General features: G+C 53.3%; 1 protein-coding gene across 1 annotated transcript in view; it reads right to left on the bottom strand.

The window, feature by feature from the left end:
• Positions 1-4,427: 4,427 nt before the first annotated feature.
• LOC140399472 (uncharacterized) overlaps positions 4,428-18,190 on the bottom strand; it is a 122,354-nt gene continuing 108,591 nt past the window's right edge. The window contains exons 3-6 of the mRNA XM_072489047.1: positions 16,840-17,250; positions 13,158-13,574; positions 11,771-11,879; positions 4,428-4,579 (exon numbers count right to left, since the gene is read on the bottom strand). Of these exons, the coding sequence (XP_072345148.1) occupies positions 4,540-4,579; positions 11,771-11,879; positions 13,158-13,574; positions 16,840-17,250 (977 nt within the window). The 3' untranslated portion in view covers positions 4,428-4,539. The remainder of the gene's footprint in view (positions 4,580-11,770; positions 11,880-13,157; positions 13,575-16,839; positions 17,251-18,190) is intronic.

The following is an 18,190-nucleotide window of genomic DNA, read 5'->3' as shown; positions in this document are numbered from 1 at the left end:
GAAGTTGTCCAGAGGAGGTTCACAGGCTGATTCCTGAGATTAAGGGGGGTTTTGTTTTACGAGGAAAGGTTAAGAAGGTCAGGCCTTTACCTGTTGGTGTTTTGAAGAATGAGAGGCGATCCTATTAAAACATCAATCTAAGGGGGTGGTGAATGCAAGAAATAGTCATCATTGATATTTCTTTGCAGTAATGTTATTGGAAGGGTCCTCCCTGCGTATTCCCTGTCTGCCCCCTCATTTACCCTTTCCTTTATTTGCGATTACATTTTTGATCCATGGATGATTAATGGACCTGTGTCTTTAAGGCGGACAGTACCTTTAATTCAAACAGTAGAAAGCTGTGGCCTGTACCTTTAATTTGAGCAGACGCCTCTGCTGATTTGGACGGGAGTTGTAGACTTAGCGGCACATCAGTGACAGAGATTGGCTGGTGGCCAATGAATTGCCCCAAAAGGCTGTGCTCTGCCCGGTAACAGGCGGCGATGGGATCCGATCGCACTGGAATGTTTCTCGGAGCGCCAAAGGTTGAGTCGTTTTTGGTTTCAGTTTTGACTCTGGCAGCCCGGAGGTGAAAGATCCGGCTACATCCTCCTCTGATAGCAGGGTTTGAGGAAACAAAGTATCTGACTGTCCAGCAAAGATGTGAATACGCTGCTTTTTAAATACACTGCAGTACAGTAGCAGCTCCACATAAAAGCTTACTGTGAAGAACGCATGCTGGGATACACCATCTGAAGCAAAGTCTTTTCTTTTTCACTTATGTTTTCCCCCCCTTTCCGCCCCTCTGTGTTTGTCTGTCTTGTGTGTGTTTGTGTGCTTAGAGGGTCGGGAGGCAAATTAAAGTAGGGGTTAGGTACTTATTAATATTTAATCAACTGTATCTGCTGCATATTTCATCATTGTTCTTGTTATAAATAAGCAACCATCGCGTTTCAACTTACAAACCTAGTGTGGAGACGCCAGCGTTGGACTGGGGTGAGCACAGTAAGAAGTCTTACAACACCAGGTTAAAGTCCAACAGGTTTGTTTCGATGTCACTAGCTTTCGGAGCGCTGCTCCTTCCTCAGGCGAATGAAGAGGTCTGTTCCAGAAACACATATATAGACAAATTCAAAGATGCCAAACAATGCTTGGAATGCGACCATTAGCAGGTGATTAAATCTTTACAGATCCAGAGATGGGGTAACCCCAGGTTAAAGAGGTGTGAATTGTGTCAAGCCAGGACAGTTGGTAGGATTTCGCAGGCCAGATGGTGGGGAATGAACGTAATGCGAAATGAATCCCAGGTCCCGGTTGAGGCCGCACTCATGTGTGCGGAACTTGGCTACAAACTTCTGCTCGGCGATTCTGCGTTGTCGCGCGTCCTGAAGGCCACCTTGGAGAACGCTTACCCGGAGATCAGAGGCTGAATGTCCTTGACTGCTGAAGTGTTCCCCGACTGCAAGGGAACATTCCTGCCTGGTGATTGTCGCGCGATGTCCGTTCATTCGTTGCATTCTAAGCATTGTCTGGCATCTTTGAATCTGTCTATATATATATATATATGTTTCTGGAACATACCTCTTCATTCACCTGAGGAAGGAGCAGTGCTCGAAAGCTAGTGATTCAAAACAAACCTGTTGGACTTTAACCTGGTGTTGTAAGACTTCTTACTGTACAAACCTAGTGACTAATTATTGGGATCCAAGGTGTTTTTCAAGGAATTTTGATTGATTCACTTTGTGCTGTGACTCCGGAATGAGTGGATCCTGAACTGAGTGCGCGTTTGCCCAGGATGTCATTAAAACCTGGGTTAAGATGCATATTGACAGTTTGGATGCTAGAACGGTTATTAAGGTGTCGTAAAAGTGAGATAATCATTGGTTTTCGGTGGAAGTGTTCTGCTCACAGATCTTGAGAACCATTCACTTATTTGCAGAGAGGCAGCTAATGGAATATTGTTCACGTTTGAAAGATCGCTGGGGTGTAGATGATTTATGAAGGGTATTGTGTTTGGACCTGGCTGAACAGGTCAAGGGACATTTTTAAAAAGTATATTTTTATTCTCCTTTTTCACATTTTCTCCCACATTTACACCCATCAACAAAAACAATAATCAGCAACAGATATGTCAACTCCCATAACAGTAACAACGCTCCCATCCGCCCACCAACCCCCAAACATCAGCCCACATGTTTACATAAACAAATGACAAAAAGGAATCCGGGATTACCCATAGTCACCCTTAATCTACACAGCCCCACTCTCCCTCCCCCCAACCCTCCCACTCACCCCCCCCCAACTAATGTTCGATGTTATCCAGTTCTTGAAAGTGCATAATAAATAGTGCCCATGAATTGTAGAACCCCTCCGAGCTTCCCCTCAGTTCGAAGTTAACCTTCTCAAGGGTCAAGTATTCCAACAGGTCCCCCCGCCACGCCAGGGCACTGGGTGGAGAGGCTGCTCTCCATCCCATCAGGATCCGCCTTCGGGTGATCAACGCGGCGAAGGCTATGATATCTGCCTCCGCTCCCGTTTCCAACCCTGGCTGGTCCGACACCCCGAATATTCCCGGGGACCTGGGTCCAGTTTCACACGCACCACCTTGGAAATTACCTTAAATGCCTCCTTCCAGTACTCCCCTAGCTTTGGACAGGACCAAAACATATGAACGTGATTCGCCCGCCCCCCCCCGCAATGCTCACACACATCCTCTACTCCTTCAAAAAATCGGCTCATCCTCGCCCTCGTGAGGTGCGCTCTATATACCACCTTCAGCTGTATCAGCCCCAACCTCGCACATGAGGTGGAGGCATTCACTCTCCGGAGCACCTCACACCAGACCCCCTCCTCTATAACCTCTCCCAACTCTTCCTCCCACTTTGCTTTGATCCCTTCCAGCGGTGCCTTCTCCTCCTCCGAAATAGCTCAGTAAACCGCTGACCCCCTTCTCTAGTCCCCTTGTCGTCAGCACCTCCTCCAGCAATGTGGAGGCCGGCTCCTCCGGGAAGCTCTGTATCTCCTTCCTGGCAAAATCCCGAACCTGCATGTACCTAAACCCTTCTCCCTGCTCCAGCCCATACTTCGCTTCCAGCTCCCTCAATCCTGCAAACCGACCCCGAAGAAACAAATCTTTTAGCGTCTTAATCCCCTTCTCTTCCCATTTCCGAAAACTTCCATCCCACCTCCCTAGCTCAAATCTGTGGTTCCCCCAAATCGGCATTTCCCTTGACCCTGCCCCAACCCGAAGTGTTGGAGAAACTGCCTCCAAATTTTCAATGAAGCTATTATTACCGGACTCCCTGAGTATTTCCCCGGAGCTATCGGGAGCGGCGCTGTCGCTAGTGCTTTCAGCCCCGACCCCCTGCACAAACTCTCCTCCATTCTGACCCACTGAGAATCCACCCCTCTGACCCAGCTCCGTACCTTCTCCATATTCGCCACCCAGTAGTAGTACAACAGGCTCGGGAGACCCAAACCCCCTGCCTGCCTTCCCCTCTGTAGCAGCACCTTTCTCACTCTGGCCACCTTCCCTCCCCATATGAACGAGGTAATCCTTCCCTCAATCTCCCTGAAAAAATACTTTGGCAGGAAAATGTCAAGGGACATTTTGTAAGAAGAAACAAAATAATGCCTGATTCTTTGGGTACAGATGATGCAGTTAATGTGACGAGCCAGGTCTGTCTGTAGAGTCAGCCACTCTATTTTGAACAGAGGTGATTCAATTTGATCCTGAATGATTCTGCACAGATAAAAGCAAGTAGAAATCTTTGTTGTTAACTTTATTCATGAGTGGTATTTGGAACATATTGGTTTCCTTAATTGGAAGATAGTGGCAGGTTTAGGAAGGAAGTTAAGGCTTTCTCTTTTACTTAAGAACTGTTGTAACTGTCAACTGTAAAACTATTTTCTTTGTTGCTAATGTCATAGAATCACAGATCTTGACAGTGCAGAAGGAGGCCATTCAGCCCATCGATTTTGCACCATACCTAGACCCCGCCCTCTTCCCATAGCCCCACCTAACCTTTGGAAACTGAGGGGTAATTTATCATGGTCAATCCATCTAACCTGCACATCTTTGGACTGTGGGAGGAAACCGGAGCACCCGGAGGAAACCCACGCACACACGGGGAGAAAGTGCATACTCCACCGTGACAGTCACCCGAGGCCGGAATCGAACCTGGGATCCTGGAGCTGCGAGGAAGCGGCGCTAACCACCGTGCCGTCATAGGTTTTGGAGGTATCTGTGGTAATGGGGTAAGTGGAAGGATAAGTGTGCACAGCGAGAGGACCAACCATGATCGAGTAGAATGACAGCACAGCCTCAAGGGGCCGAATTGCCTCCTCTTGGTTCGATTTCCCCTTTCTTTGTACCTGACAGGAGTAGTAATCGATTAGATTGCGATAGACAAACATCAAAAAATTGGGACGGACACACAGGGCACTCTCTATGATCCGAATCTTTAATATTACTAAGTGCTTTCACCATTAAAATAATTCAATTTCTATCTCAGATATTCTTCCTCGGTTTCACACACGGCAGAGCTTTCCACTGTCTCCTCAGACATGTTCAGGTAGGATTCGGTTCTTCGTTCCTGTCCTGCTCAAAACAAAATCCACAAAGGGGAGGTTCACAAACTTCTGTGCACTGACCCTCTTCCTATAGCTCCCTCTACACTGTCCCCATCAAACACTCCCAGGACAGGTACAGCACAGGGTTAGATACAGAGTAAAGCTCCCTCTACACTGTCCCCATCAAACACTCCCAGGATAGGTACAGCACGGGGTTAGATACAGAGTAAAGCTCCCTCTACACTGTCCCCATCAAACACTCCCAGGACAGGTACAGCACAGGGTTAGATACAGAGTAAAGCTCCCTCTACACTGTCCCCATCAAACACTCCCAGGATAGGTACAGCACGGGGTTAGATACAGAGTAAAGCTCCCTCTACACTGTCCCCATCAAACACTCCCAGGATAGGTACAGCACGGGGTTAGATACAGAGTAAAGCTCCCTCTACACTGTCCCCATCGAACACTCCCAGGACAAGTACAGCACGGGGTTAGATACAGAGTAAAGCTCCCGCTACACTGTCCCCATCAAACACTCCCAGGACAGGTACAGCACGGGGTTAGATATCGAGTAAAGCTCCCTCTACGCTGTCCTAAATGAATTAGACCTGGTTTTCTATAGGTGGGAAGTGAATGGGAAGGAGTTTAAATCCATAGGAATTGTGCACAGTGGGAGTGAACGGGAAGGGGTTTGGGTCCATTGGGATTGTGTACAGTGGGAGTGAATGGGAAGGGGTTTGGGTCCATTGGGATTGTGGACAGTGGGAGTGAACGGGAAGGGGTTTGGGTCCATTGGGAGTCTGTACAGTGGGAGTGAATGGGAAGGGGTTTGGGTCCATTGGGAATGTTGACAGTGTGAGTGAACGGGAAGGGGTTTGGGTCCATTGGGATTGTGTACAGTGGAAGTGAACAGGAAGGGGTTTGGGTCCATTGGTATTGTGGACAGTGGGGGTGAATGGGAAGGGGTTTGGGTCCATTGGGATTGTGGACAGTGGGAGGGAAGGGGTTTGGCTCCATTGGGATTGTGTACAGTGGGAGTGAACAGGAACGGGTTTGAGTCCATTGGGACTGTGTACAGTGGGAGTGAACAGGAAGAGGTTTGGGTCCATTGGGATTGTGTACAGTGGGAGTGAATGGGAAGGGGTTTGGCTCCATTGGGAATGTGTACAGTGTGAGTGAACGGGAAGGGTTTGGGTCCATTGGGATTGTGGACAGTGGGAGTGAACGGGAAGAGGTTTGGGTCCATTGGGATTGTGTACAGTGGGAGTGAATGGGAAGGGGTTTGGCTCCATTGGGAATGTGTACAGTGTGAGTGAACGGGAAGGGTTTGGGTCCATTGGGATTGTGGACAGTGGGAGTGAACGGGAAGGGTTTGGGTCCATTGGGATTGTGGACAGTGGGAGTGAACGGGAAGGGGTTTGGGTCCATTGGGATTGTGGACAGTGGGAGTGAACGGGAAGGGGTTTGGGTCCATAGGAATTGTGTACAGCGGGAGTGAATGTGAAGGGGTTTGGGTCCATTGGGACTGTGAACAGTGAGAGTGAACGGGAAGGGGTTTGTGTCCATTGGGATTGTGCACAGTGGGAGTGAACGGGAAGGGGTTTGGGTCCATTGGGATTGTGGAGACTGGGAAGGGGTTTGGGTCCATTGGGGTTGTGTACAGTGGGAGTGAACGGGAAGGGGTTTGGGTCCATTGGGATTGTGTACAGTGGGAGTGAATGGGAAGGGGTTTGGGTCCATTGGGATTGTGGACAGTGGGAGTGAACGGGAAGGGGTTTGGGTCCATTGGGATTGTGTACAGTGGGAGTGAATGGGAAGGGGTTTGGGTCCATTGGGATTGTGGACAGTGGGAGTGAACGGGAAGGGGTTTGGGTCCATTAGGATTGTGTACAGTGGGAGTGAACGGGAAGGGGTTTGGGTCCATTAGGATTGTGTACAGTGGGAGTGGACGGGAAGGGGTTTGGGTCCATTGGGATTGTGTACAGTGGGAGTGAACGGGAAGAGGTTTGGGTCAGTTGGGATTGTGTACAGTGGGAGTGAACGGGAAGGGGTTTGGGTCCATTGGGATTGTGTACAGTGGGAGTGAACGGGAAGGGGTTTGGGTCCATTGGGATTGTGTACAGTGCGAGTGAACGGGAAGGGGTTTGGGTCAGTTGGGATTGTGCACAGTGGGAGTGAACGGGAAGGGGTTTGGGTCCATTGGGATTGTGGACAGTGGGAGTGAACGGGAAGGGGTTTGGGTCCATTGGGATTGTGTACAGTGGGAGTGAATGGAAAGGGGTTTGGGTCCATTGGGATTGTGTACAGTGGGAGTGAACGGGAACGGGTTTGGGTCAGTTGGGATTGTGCACAGTGGGAGTGAACGGGAAGGGGTTTGGGTCCATTGGGATTGTGTACAGTGGGAGTGAACGGGAAGGGGTTTGGGTCCATTTGGATTGTGCACAGTGGGAGTGAACGGGAAGGGGTTTGGGATTGGGATTGTGTACAGTGGGAGTGAACGGGAAGGGGTTTGGGTCAGTTGGGATTGTGTACAGTGGGTGTGAACGGGAAGGGGTTTGGGTCCATTGGGATTGTGTACAGTGGGTGTGAACGGGAAGGGGTTTGGGTCCATTGGGATTGTGTACAGTGGGTGTGAACGGGAAGGGGATTGGGTCCATTGGAATTGTGTACAGTGGGAGTGAACGGGAAGGGGTTTGGGTCCATTGGGACTGTGCACAGTGGGAGTGAACAGGAAGGGGATTGGGTCCATTGGGATTGTGTACAGTGGGAGTGAATGGGAAGAGGTTTGGGTCCATTGGGATTGTGGACAGTGGGAGTGAACGGGAAGGGGTTTGGGTCCATTGGGATTGTGGACAGTGGGAGTGAACGGGAAGGGGTTTGGGTCCATTGGGATTGTGGACAGTGGGAGTGAACAGGAAGGGGTTTGGGTCCATTGGGATTGTGGACAGTGGGAGTGAACGGGAAGGGGTTTGGGTCCATTGGGATTGTGGACAGTGGGAGTGAACGGGAAGGGGTTTGGGTCCATTGGGATTGTGGACAGTGGGAGTGAACAGGAAGGGGTTTGGGTCCATTGGGATTGTGCACAGTGGGAGTGAATTGGAAGGGGTTTGGGTCCATTGGGATTGTGTACAGTGGGAGTGAATGGGAAAGGGTTTGGGTCCATTGGGATTGTGCACAGTTGGAGTGAATGGGAAGGGGTTTGGGTCCATTGGGATTGTGTACAGTGGAAGTGAACAGGAAGGGGTTTGGGTCCATTGGTATTGTGGACAGTGGGGGTGAATGGGAAGGGGTTTGGGTCCATTGGGATTGTGGACAGTGGGAGGGAAGGGGTTTGGCTCCATTGGGATTGTGTACAGTGGGAGTGAACAGGAACGGGTTTGAGTCCATTGGGACTGTGTACAGTGGGAGTGAACAGGAAGAGGTTTGGGTCCATTGGGATTGTGTACAGTGGGAGTGAATGGGAAGGGGTTTGGCTCCATTGGGAATGTGTACAGTGTGAGTGAACGGGAAGGGTTTGGGTCCATTGGGATTGTGGACAGTGGGAGTGAACGGGAAGGGGTTTGGGTCCATAGGAATTGTGTACAGCGGGAGTGAATGTGAAGGGGTTTGGGTCCATTGGGACTGTGAACAGTGAGAGTGAACGGGAAGGGGTTTGTGTCCATTGGGATTGTGCACAGTGGGAGTGAACGGGAAGGGGTTTGGGTCCATTGGGATTGTGGAGACTGGGAAGGGGTTTGGGTCCATTGGGGTTGTGTACAGTGGGAGTGAACGGGAAGGGGTTTGGGTCCATTGGGATTGTGTACAGTGGGAGTGAATGGGAAGGGGTTTGGGTCCATTGGGATTGTGGACAGTGGGAGTGAACGGGAAGGGGTTTGGGTCCATTGGGATTGTGTACAGTGGGAGTGAATGGGAAGGGGTTTGGGTCCATTGGGATTGTGGACAGTGGGAGTGAACGGGAAGGGGTTTGGGTCCATTAGGATTGTGTACAGTGGGAGTGAACGGGAAGGGGTTTGGGTCCATTAGGATTGTGTACAGTGGGAGTGGACGGGAAGGGGTTTGGGTCCATTGGGATTGTGTACAGTGGGAGTGAACGGGAAGAGGTTTGGGTCAGTTGGGATTGTGTACAGTGGGAGTGAACGGGAAGGGGTTTGGGTCCATTGGGATTGTGTACAGTGGGAGTGAACGGGAAGGGGTTTGGGTCCATTGGGATTGTGTACAGTGCGAGTGAACGGGAAGGGGTTTGGGTCAGTTGGGATTGTGCACAGTGGGAGTGAACGGGAAGGGGTTTGGGTCCATTGGGATTGTGGACAGTGGGAGTGAACGGGAAGGGGTTTGGGTCCATTGGGATTGTGTACAGTGGGAGTGAATGGAAAGGGGTTTGGGTCCATTGGGATTGTGTACAGTGGGAGTGAACGGGAACGGGTTTGGGTCAGTTGGGATTGTGCACAGTGGGAGTGAACGGGAAGGGGTTTGGGTCCATTGGGATTGTGTACAGTGGGAGTGAACGGGAAGGGGTTTGGGTCCATTTGGATTGTGCACAGTGGGAGTGAACGGGAAGGGGTTTGGGATTGGGATTGTGTACAGTGGGAGTGAACGGGAAGGGGTTTGGGTCAGTTGGGATTGTGTACAGTGGGTGTGAACGGGAAGGGGTTTGGGTCCAATGGGATTGTGCACAGTGGGAGTGAACGGGAAGGGGTTTGGGTCCATTGGGAATGTGCACAGTGGGAGTGAACGGGAAGAGGTTTGGGTCCATTGGGATTGTGTACAGTGGGTGTGAACGGGAAGGGGTTTGGGTCCATTGGGATTGTGTACAGTGGGTGTGAACGGGAAGGGGATTGGGTCCATTGGAATTGTGTACAGTGGGAGTGAACGGGAAGGGGTTTGGGTCCATTGGGACTGTGCACAGTGGGAGTGAACAGAAAGGGGATTGGGTCCATTGGGATTGTGTACAGTGGGAGTGAATGGGAAGAGGTTTGGGTCCATTGGGATTGTGGACAGTGGGAGTGAACGGGAAGGGGTTTGGGTCCATTGGGATTGTGGACAGTGGGAGTGAACGGGAAGGGGTTTGGGTCCATTGGGATTGTGGACAGTGGGAGTGAACAGGAAGGGGTTTGGGTCCATTGGGATTGTGGACAGTGGGAGTGAACGGGAAGGGGTTTGGGTCCATTGGGATTGTGGACAGTGGGAGTGAACGGGAAGGGGTTTGGGTCCATTGGGATTGTGGACAGTGGGAGTGAACAGGAAGGGGTTTGGGTCCATTGGGATTGTGCACAGTGGGAGTGAAGTGGAAGGGGTTTGGGTCCATTGGGATTGTGTACAGTGGGAGTGAATGGGAAAGGGTTTGGGTCCATTGGGATTGTGCACAGTTGGAGTGAATGGGAAGGGGTTTGGGTCCATTGGGATTGTGTACAGTGGGAGTGAACAGGAAGGGGTTTGGGTCCATTGGGATTGTGCACAGTGGGAGTGAATGGGATGGGGTTTGGGTCCATTGGGATTGTGTACAGTGGGAGTGAACGGGAAGGGGTTTGGGTCCATTGGGATTGTGCACAGTGGGAGTGAATGGGAAGGGGTTTGGGTCCATTGGGATTGTGGACAGTGGGAGTGAACGGGAAGGGGTTTGGGTCCATTGGGATTGTGCACAGTGGTAGTGAATGGGAAGGGGTTTGGGTCCATTGGGATTGTGTACAGTGGGAGTGAACGGGAAGGGGTTTGGGTCCATTGGGATTGTGTTCAGTGGGAGTGAATGGGAAGGGGATTGGGATTGGGATTGTGTACAGTGGGAGTGAATGGGAAGGGGTTTGGGTCCATTGGGATTGTGCACAGTGGGAGTGAACGGGAAAGGGTTTGGGATTGGGATTGTGTACAGTGGGAGTGAACGGGAAGGGGTTTGGGCCCATTGGGATTGTGTACAGTGGGAGTGAATGGGAAGGGGTTTGGGTCCATTGGGATTGTGCACAGTGGGAGTGAATGGGAAAGGGTTTGGGTCCATTGGGATTGTGCACAGTGGGAGTGAACGGGAAGGGGTTTGGGATTGGGATTGTGTACAGTTGGAGTGAATGGGAAGGGGGTTGGGTCCATTGGGATTGTGCACAGTGGGAGTGAACGGGAAGGGGTTTGGGATTGGGATTGTGTAGAGTGGGAGTGAATGGGAAGGGGTTTGGGTCCATTGGGATTGTGTACAGTGGGAGTGAACGGGAAGGGGTTTGGGATTGGGATTGTGTACAGTGGGAGTGAACGGGAAGGGGTTTGGGTCCATTGGGATTGTGTACAGTGGGAGTGAACGGGAAGGGGTTTGGGTCCATTGGGATTGTGTACAGTGGGAGTGAACGGGAAGGGGTTTGGGTCCATTCGATTGTGTACAGTGGGAGTGAACGGGAAGGGGTTTGGGCCCATTGGGATTGTGCACAGTGGGAGTGAACGGGAAGGGGTTTGGGTCCATTGGGATTGTGGACAGTGGGAGTGAATGGGAAGGGGTTTGGGTCCATTGGGATTGTGGACAGTGGGAGTGAACGGGAAGGGGTTTGGGTCCATTGGGATTGTGCACAGTGGGAGTGAACGGGAAGGGGATTGGGTCCATTGGGATTGTGGACAGTGGGAGTGAATGGGAAGGGGTTTGGGTCCATTGGGATTGTGCACAGTGGGAGTGAACGGGAAGGGGTTTGGGTCCATTGGGATTGTGCACAGTGGGAGTGAACGGGAAGGGGTTTGGGATTGGGATTGTGCACAGTGGGAGTGAATGGGAAGGGGTTTGGGTCCATTGGGATTGTGTACAGTGGGAGTGAATGGGAAGGGGTTTGGGATTGGGATTGTGCACAGTGGGAGTGAACGGGAAGGGGTTTGGGATTGGGATTGTGCACAGTGGGAGTGAACGGGAAGGGGTTTGGGATTGGGATTGTGCACAGTGGGAGTGAACGGGAAGGGGTTTGGGTCCATTGGGATTGTGTACAGTGGGAGTGAACGGGAAGGGGTTTGGGATTGGGATTGTGTACAGTGGGAGTGAACGGGAAGGGGTTTGGGATTGGGATTGTGTACAGTGGGAGTGAACGGGAAGGGGTTTGGGATTGGGATTGTGCACAGTGGGAGTGAACGGGAAGGGGTTTGGGATTGGGATTGTGCACAGTGGGAGTGAATGGGAAGGGGTTTGGGATTGGGATTGTCTCTCCCGATGGACCGTTCCCGATGCTGGATGCACTCTCCGCTGCCCGTGACTTGTACTTACAGGAAGCAGGAACCAATGCCGATCGCCATGGCAAACAGGACCACAAAGAAGTGCAGGATCAGCCAGAGTATGGCCGTCTCGGAAGACGCAGAGAGGACCTTCTGTTTTCCTGTGGCAGAGAAACATGGAGATGCAGCGGTGAATCCGAGTGAAGGTGAGACATGTCCTGATCATCCCCCTCCTGGTGCTGAATGGACCAGCAATGGTGAGGGGAAAACCTCGGCCATGTCACCCACCAGTAACCCAGAGGTACGGCCTCAAATCACACCAGAACCTGGAATAATATATCCACTCTCATTGGCGGTGTCCATTACTCCTCGTGCGAAACCCCACCTGATTCACTCCTTGGACACCTCCACCTGACCTCAGACCCCACGCAGCGATGTACTGACTGCCCTCTGGGGGGGGGCTCTGGTGGCTGCACGCTGCTGCGGATCTGGGCCACCCCTACCTTCAGCGGAGTGAGCTGGGAGCTATTTGACTGTGGGTTGCCTCGCCAGTTGGACCAGCCCTCTCGCAATGGATGGGGAGCTGGGTGGGGGAGTGTGTGGCTGGAGGCTAAGAGGATGGCTCGAAGTTCGACGAGGCCAGATATTGCAGATGGAGGAGATGAGCAACTGCCTGGGGAATCACTGAGTGAGCTGAAGTTAGTGGTACGGGGGAGTGTGGCGTAGGAAGAGAGGTTGGGGAACGGGGGGGCTCCCTGCCCTATCCTGATCCCCTTCCAAACCACCCACGTCCTCACCTCTCACGGACAAGCACGCGCGCACATAAACACATGCACACACATTCTCACGTGTACATATATTCTAACACGAATGCTCGCACATGCACCCATGCATGCTCGTGTGTACACGCACATTCTCACGTGTCCATGCACATTCTCGTGCATACTAGCACATCTGCACACGCACATTCTCACGTGTACACGCACATTCTCACAGGAACACTCGCACGTCCCGCACACTCCCATTCCCATGCGCACGTTCTCACATGTACACGCACATTCTCATGTGTATACGCATATTCTCACATGTACACACGCATTGTCCTGTGTACACACATTCTCACATGCATGCTCGCCCACTCCCATTCTCACAGGCATTCACACCTACATGCACATTCTCACACGTACACACACACATTCTCATGTGTACACTAACATTTTCACAGGTACACGCATTCTCACGTGTACACGCACATTCGCACATGTAGTCTCACTCGCACAGGCAAACTTGAACAGGCTTAGTCTCTCTGTCAGTCGCACATGCACATTCTCACACACATGCACACAGTCTCACTCGCACAAGCAAACTTGCACACATACGTTTACACACGCTCAGTCTCGCACGCACGTACACACACACAATTCCACTCGCACACCTACCCTTGAGCAGGAAAACCGGGGAGGAGATATCATCGCCCTTCCTGCCAGAGATGCCAGCCTTGCAGACGTACTCGCCGGGATCCTCCTCTTTGACAACGCGGAATCGGAGTTCACTCGCCGGCCCGCGGGACGTCATGGTGACACGGTCCCAGTAGCTGGGGTGGACGCGGCTGGAGGTCTCGGTGCCTTGGTCGATCTGGGCCACGGTCAGGTTGGGCGCGCGCAGCGAGGCCCAGCCCAGGCGGTAGCGGGTCTCGGGCCCGGCGTGGAGCGCCACCACCCGGCAGCTCAGCGTGGCTGGCCCGCCCACCCGGGCCACCACCCTCTCCGACGTGTTGAGGGCCAGGATCTCGGGCAGGTGTGGCCTCCGGGCCCGTGTGGTGGGCAGGGTGGAGGGGCTGACGTCGGGCGCCGCATCTGGAGGGAGTGAATAAGAGAGAGAGTGAGGGCAACATTTCAAATTTTACATCAGAGACCATTCAGCCCCTTTGCTCAGTGCTAGCAGGTCTGCCAGACACCAGCATCCTCCTCCCCCTCCTCATCTCTCCCCACCCATCCTCAACTCCGATTGTTCAAGAATCTGTCTAACCCGCCCTTGAATATTCTTGTGTAAGGAAAGCCAGCGATACTAGATTAGAGATTTACTTAACTGTACAAAATATTCTGCAGTAACTCACTCCCACTCCAGCCCTCACTGTGAGGACTAACGACACCAGGCCCTGTTTTGGGCCTGCTTTGACATAAAGCCTGTAATGGGCTCCGGCTGCGTGGCCTCAGCTCCCTATCTGTGAAGCTTTTACCCCACAGGGCCCAATAGGAGATTGACAATGGTTTCCACAGGGTCCTTATCATAGATTATCGTAGAATTTACAGTGCAGAAGGAGGCCATTCGGCCCATCGAGTCTGCACCGGCTCTTGGAAAGAGCACCCTACCCAAGGTCAACACCTCCACCCGATCCCCACAACCCAGCAACCCCACCCCACACTAAGGGCAATTTAGCATGGCCAATCCACCTAACCTGCACATCTTTGGACTGTGGGAGGAAACCGGAGCACCCGGAGGAAACCCACGCAGACACGGGGAGGACGTGCAGACTCCGCACAGGCAGTGACCCAAGCCGGAATCGAACCTGGGACCCTGGTGCTGTGAAGCAATTGTGGTTGTGATAAATATATTCAATGATCTGGCGGCACGGTGGTGCAGTGGTTAGCACTGCTGCCTCACGGCGCCGAGGTCCCAGGTTCGATCCCAGCCCCGGGTCACTGTCCGTGTGGAGTTTGCACATTCTCCCCATGTCTGCGTGGGTTTCGCCCCCACAACCCAAAGATGTGCAGAGTAGGTGGATTGGCCACGATAAATTGCCCCTTCATTGGAGAAAATGAATTGGGTACTCTAAATTTATAAATATATATATTCAATGATTCAATCCCACTGCTGAGTGGGGGGGGGGAATTCTACAAACTAACCCCCTCTGAGAGAAGCAAATACTCCGCACATCTGTAGGAGTATACGCCCTCCGACAGTGCGGCATTCCCTCAGTACTGTCCCTCTGACAGTGCGGCAATCCCTCAGTACTGTCCCTCTGACAGTGCGGCACTCCCTCAGTACTGACCCTCTGACAGTGCGGCACTCCCTCAGTACTGACCCTCTGACAGTGTGGCACTCCCTCAGTACTGTCCCTCTGACAGTGCGGCACTCCCTCAGTACTGACCCTCTGACAGTGCGGCACTCCCTCAGTACTGACCCTCTGACAGTGCGGCACTCCCTCAGTACTGACCCTCTGACAGTGCGGCACTCCCTCAGTACTGTCCCTCTGACAGTGCGGCACTCCCTCAGTACTGACCCTCTGACAGTGCAGCACTCCCTCAGCACTGACCCTCTGACAGTGCAGCACTCCCTCAGTACTGACCCTCTGACAGTGCGGCACTCCCTCAGCACTGACCCTCTGACAGTGCGGCACTCCCTCAGTACTGACCCTCTGACAGTGCGGCACTCCCTCAGTACTGACCCTCTGACAGTGCGGCACTCCCTCTGTACTGACCCTCTGACAGTGCGGCACTCCCTCTGTACTGACCCTCTAACAGTGCGGCACTCCCTCAGTACTGACCCTCTGACAGTGCGGCACTCCCTCAGTACTGACTCTCTGACAGTGCAGCACTCCCTCAGTACTGACCCTCTGACAATGCAGCACTCCCTCAGTACTGACCCTCTGACAATGCAGCACTCCCTCAGCACTGACCCTCTGACAGTGCGGCACTCCCTCAGTACTGACCCTCTGACAGTGCGGCACTCCCTCAGTACTGACCCTCTGACAATGCGGCACTCTCTCAGTACTGACCCTCTGACAATGCAGCACTCCCTCAGTACTGACCCTCTGACAGTGCAGCACTCCCTCAGTACTGACCCTCTGACAGTGCGGCACTCCCTCAGTACTGACCCTCCGACAGTGCAGCACTCCCTCAGTACTGACCCTCCGACAGTGCAGCACTGCCTCAGTACTGACCCTCTGACAGTGCAGCGCTCCCTCAGTACTGACCCTCTGACAGTGCAGCACTCCCTCAGTACTGACCCTCCGACCATGCAACACTCCCTCAGTACTGACCCTCTGACAGTGCAGCACTCCCTCAGTACTGACCCTCTGACAGTGCGGCACTCCCTCAGTACTGACCCTCTGACAGTGCGGCACTCACTCAGTACTGACCCTCTGACAGTGCGGCACTCCCTCAGTACTGACCCTCTGACAGTGCAGCCCTCCCTCAGCACTGACCCTCTGACAGTGCAGCACTCCCTCAGAACTGACCCTCTGACAGTGCAGCACTCCCTCAGTACTGACCCTCTGACAGGGCAGCACTCCCTCAGCACTGACCCTCCGACAGTGCGACACTCACTCAGTACAGACCCTCCGACAGTGCGGCACTCCCTCAGTACTGACCCTCTGACAGTGCGACACTCCCTCAGTACTGGCCCTCTGACAGTGCGGCACTCCCTCAGTACTGGCCCTCTGACAGTGCGGCACTCCCTCAGTACTGGCCCTCTAACAGTGCGGCACTCCCTCAGTACTGACCCTCTGACAGTGCAGCACTCCCTCAGTACTGACTGTCTGACAGTGCGGCACTCCCTCAGTACTGACCCTCTGACAGTGCGGCACTCCCTCAGTACTGGCCCTCTGACAGTGCAGCACTCCCTCAGTACTGACCCTCTGACAGTGCAGCTCTCCCTCAGTACGAACCCTCTGACAGTGCAGCTCTCCCTCAGTACTGACCCTCTGACAGTGCAGCTCTCCCTCAGTACTGACCCTCTGACAGTGCAGCACTCCCTCAGTACTGACCCTCTGGCAGTGCGGCACTACCTCAGTACTGACCCTCTGACAGTGCTGCACTCCCTCAGTACTGACCCTCTGACAGTGCGGCACTCCCTCAGTACTGACCCTCTGACAGTGCGGCACTCCCTCAGTACTGACCCTCTGACAGTGCGGCACTCCCTCAGTACTGACCCTCTGACAGTGCGGCACTCCCTCAGTACTGACCCTCTGACAGTGCGACGCACCCTCGGCACTGACCCTTTGACAGTGCGACGCTCCCTCAGTACTGACCCTCTGACAGCGCGGCACTCCCTCAGTACTGACCCTCCGGCGGACTCTCCCACATCTGCCACCCTCCCTCCCACGTCCCACCCGCCTACCTTCCTCCAACGTGACGGAGGTGGTCACAGATCCTTCGGGATGTCCGGATACCCAGGCCTTACACGAGTGCTCTCCGTAATCTTGCTTCTCCACGTGGCTGAATCTGATCTGGGTGTCGACGTCTATTAAGCTGACCATCAGCCGCTCCTTGTATCGAGGGTTGAGGTAGGTGGCACTCTCCTGTCCCTGGTCGAGGCGTGCCAGGGTCACGCTACCCTCCCCGGCGGCCTGCCACTCCACACCGTACATGGTGCCTGGGATCGCGCTGGAGGCCTCGATCCGACACTGGAGCTGGGCCGGAGCTCCCAGTCGAGCTCTCACTGGGCCCGAGCAGTTGAGGGACAGGATCTGGGGCACCAGGGACTCGTTGGCAGTTTCAGCGACCAGTAACTCCAGGTCTGTCCGAGTATCTGGTATTGAAGTCAGCGTCCTCATGTTACAAACAAGCAGCATGTGACATCTCCCATTTCCTCAAACCTCCATCCACCCCTTCCACGCTCTGTCCATCCTTCCCACACCTCTCTCTCGCTGTCTCACTCTCTCCATCTTTCACTATCTCTCTATCAGTCCGTCCCACCCATTACTCTGCAGTTGTCTCACTATCCATCCCTTGCCCTCGTTCACTATCTCTCCATCCCTTTACTGATTGTCCAGCCCTCCACCTCTATCCCTCTCTCTCCCTCCCTCCATTCCTTTCTCTCTCTCTTGTCATCTCCATCCTTCCCTCGCTTCCTTCTGTGCTGCCATCACTCCCTCCCTCTCTATCCCTCCCTCACTATTCATCCTGCCCTCTATCCTGACCTCTCTCCCTCCCAATCCCTTTCTCCATCCCACCCTCCCTCTCTACCTCTCTCCCCATCGCTCGCTTGCCATCCCTCCCTCTCTCTCTCTCCTTCTCCTCTCCCCAACGTACCCTCTCTCTTCATCATTCCCTCTCTCTACCCCAAGCTCTTCCTCTCCCCATCCTGCTGTCGCTCTCTTGCCATTCCTCTCTCTAAACCCCCTTTCTCTCCATACCTCCCTCTATCTCTCCCCTTCCCTCTCCACCCGTCTCTCTCTCTCTCACATACCTCCTGATCACTCCCTCTCTGTTTCAAGTAAATCTGGTCCCAGCCCTCCGGCTGGTTACCGTACGAGTGAGTGTGTGCATAAGTGTGTGAATCTGGGTTTGTGTGTGTGAGTGTGCAAGTGTGAGTGAGTGTGTGTGTGTGTCTCTGTGAATGTGTGTGTGAGTGTGCATATGTGTGAGTGTGACAGAGTGTGCATTTGAGGGTCTGTGCGCGCGAGGGAGAGTGTGCGCGCGAGGGAGAGTGTGCACGCGAGAGAGTGTGCGCGTGTCAGTGTGTGTGT

This window comes from Scyliorhinus torazame, chromosome 22, assembly GCF_047496885.1.
Source record: "Scyliorhinus torazame isolate Kashiwa2021f chromosome 22, sScyTor2.1, whole genome shotgun sequence".
Classification (NCBI taxonomy): Eukaryota; Metazoa; Chordata; class Chondrichthyes; order Carcharhiniformes; family Scyliorhinidae; genus Scyliorhinus; species Scyliorhinus torazame.
This window is presented reverse-complemented; position numbering and strand designations above follow the sequence as displayed.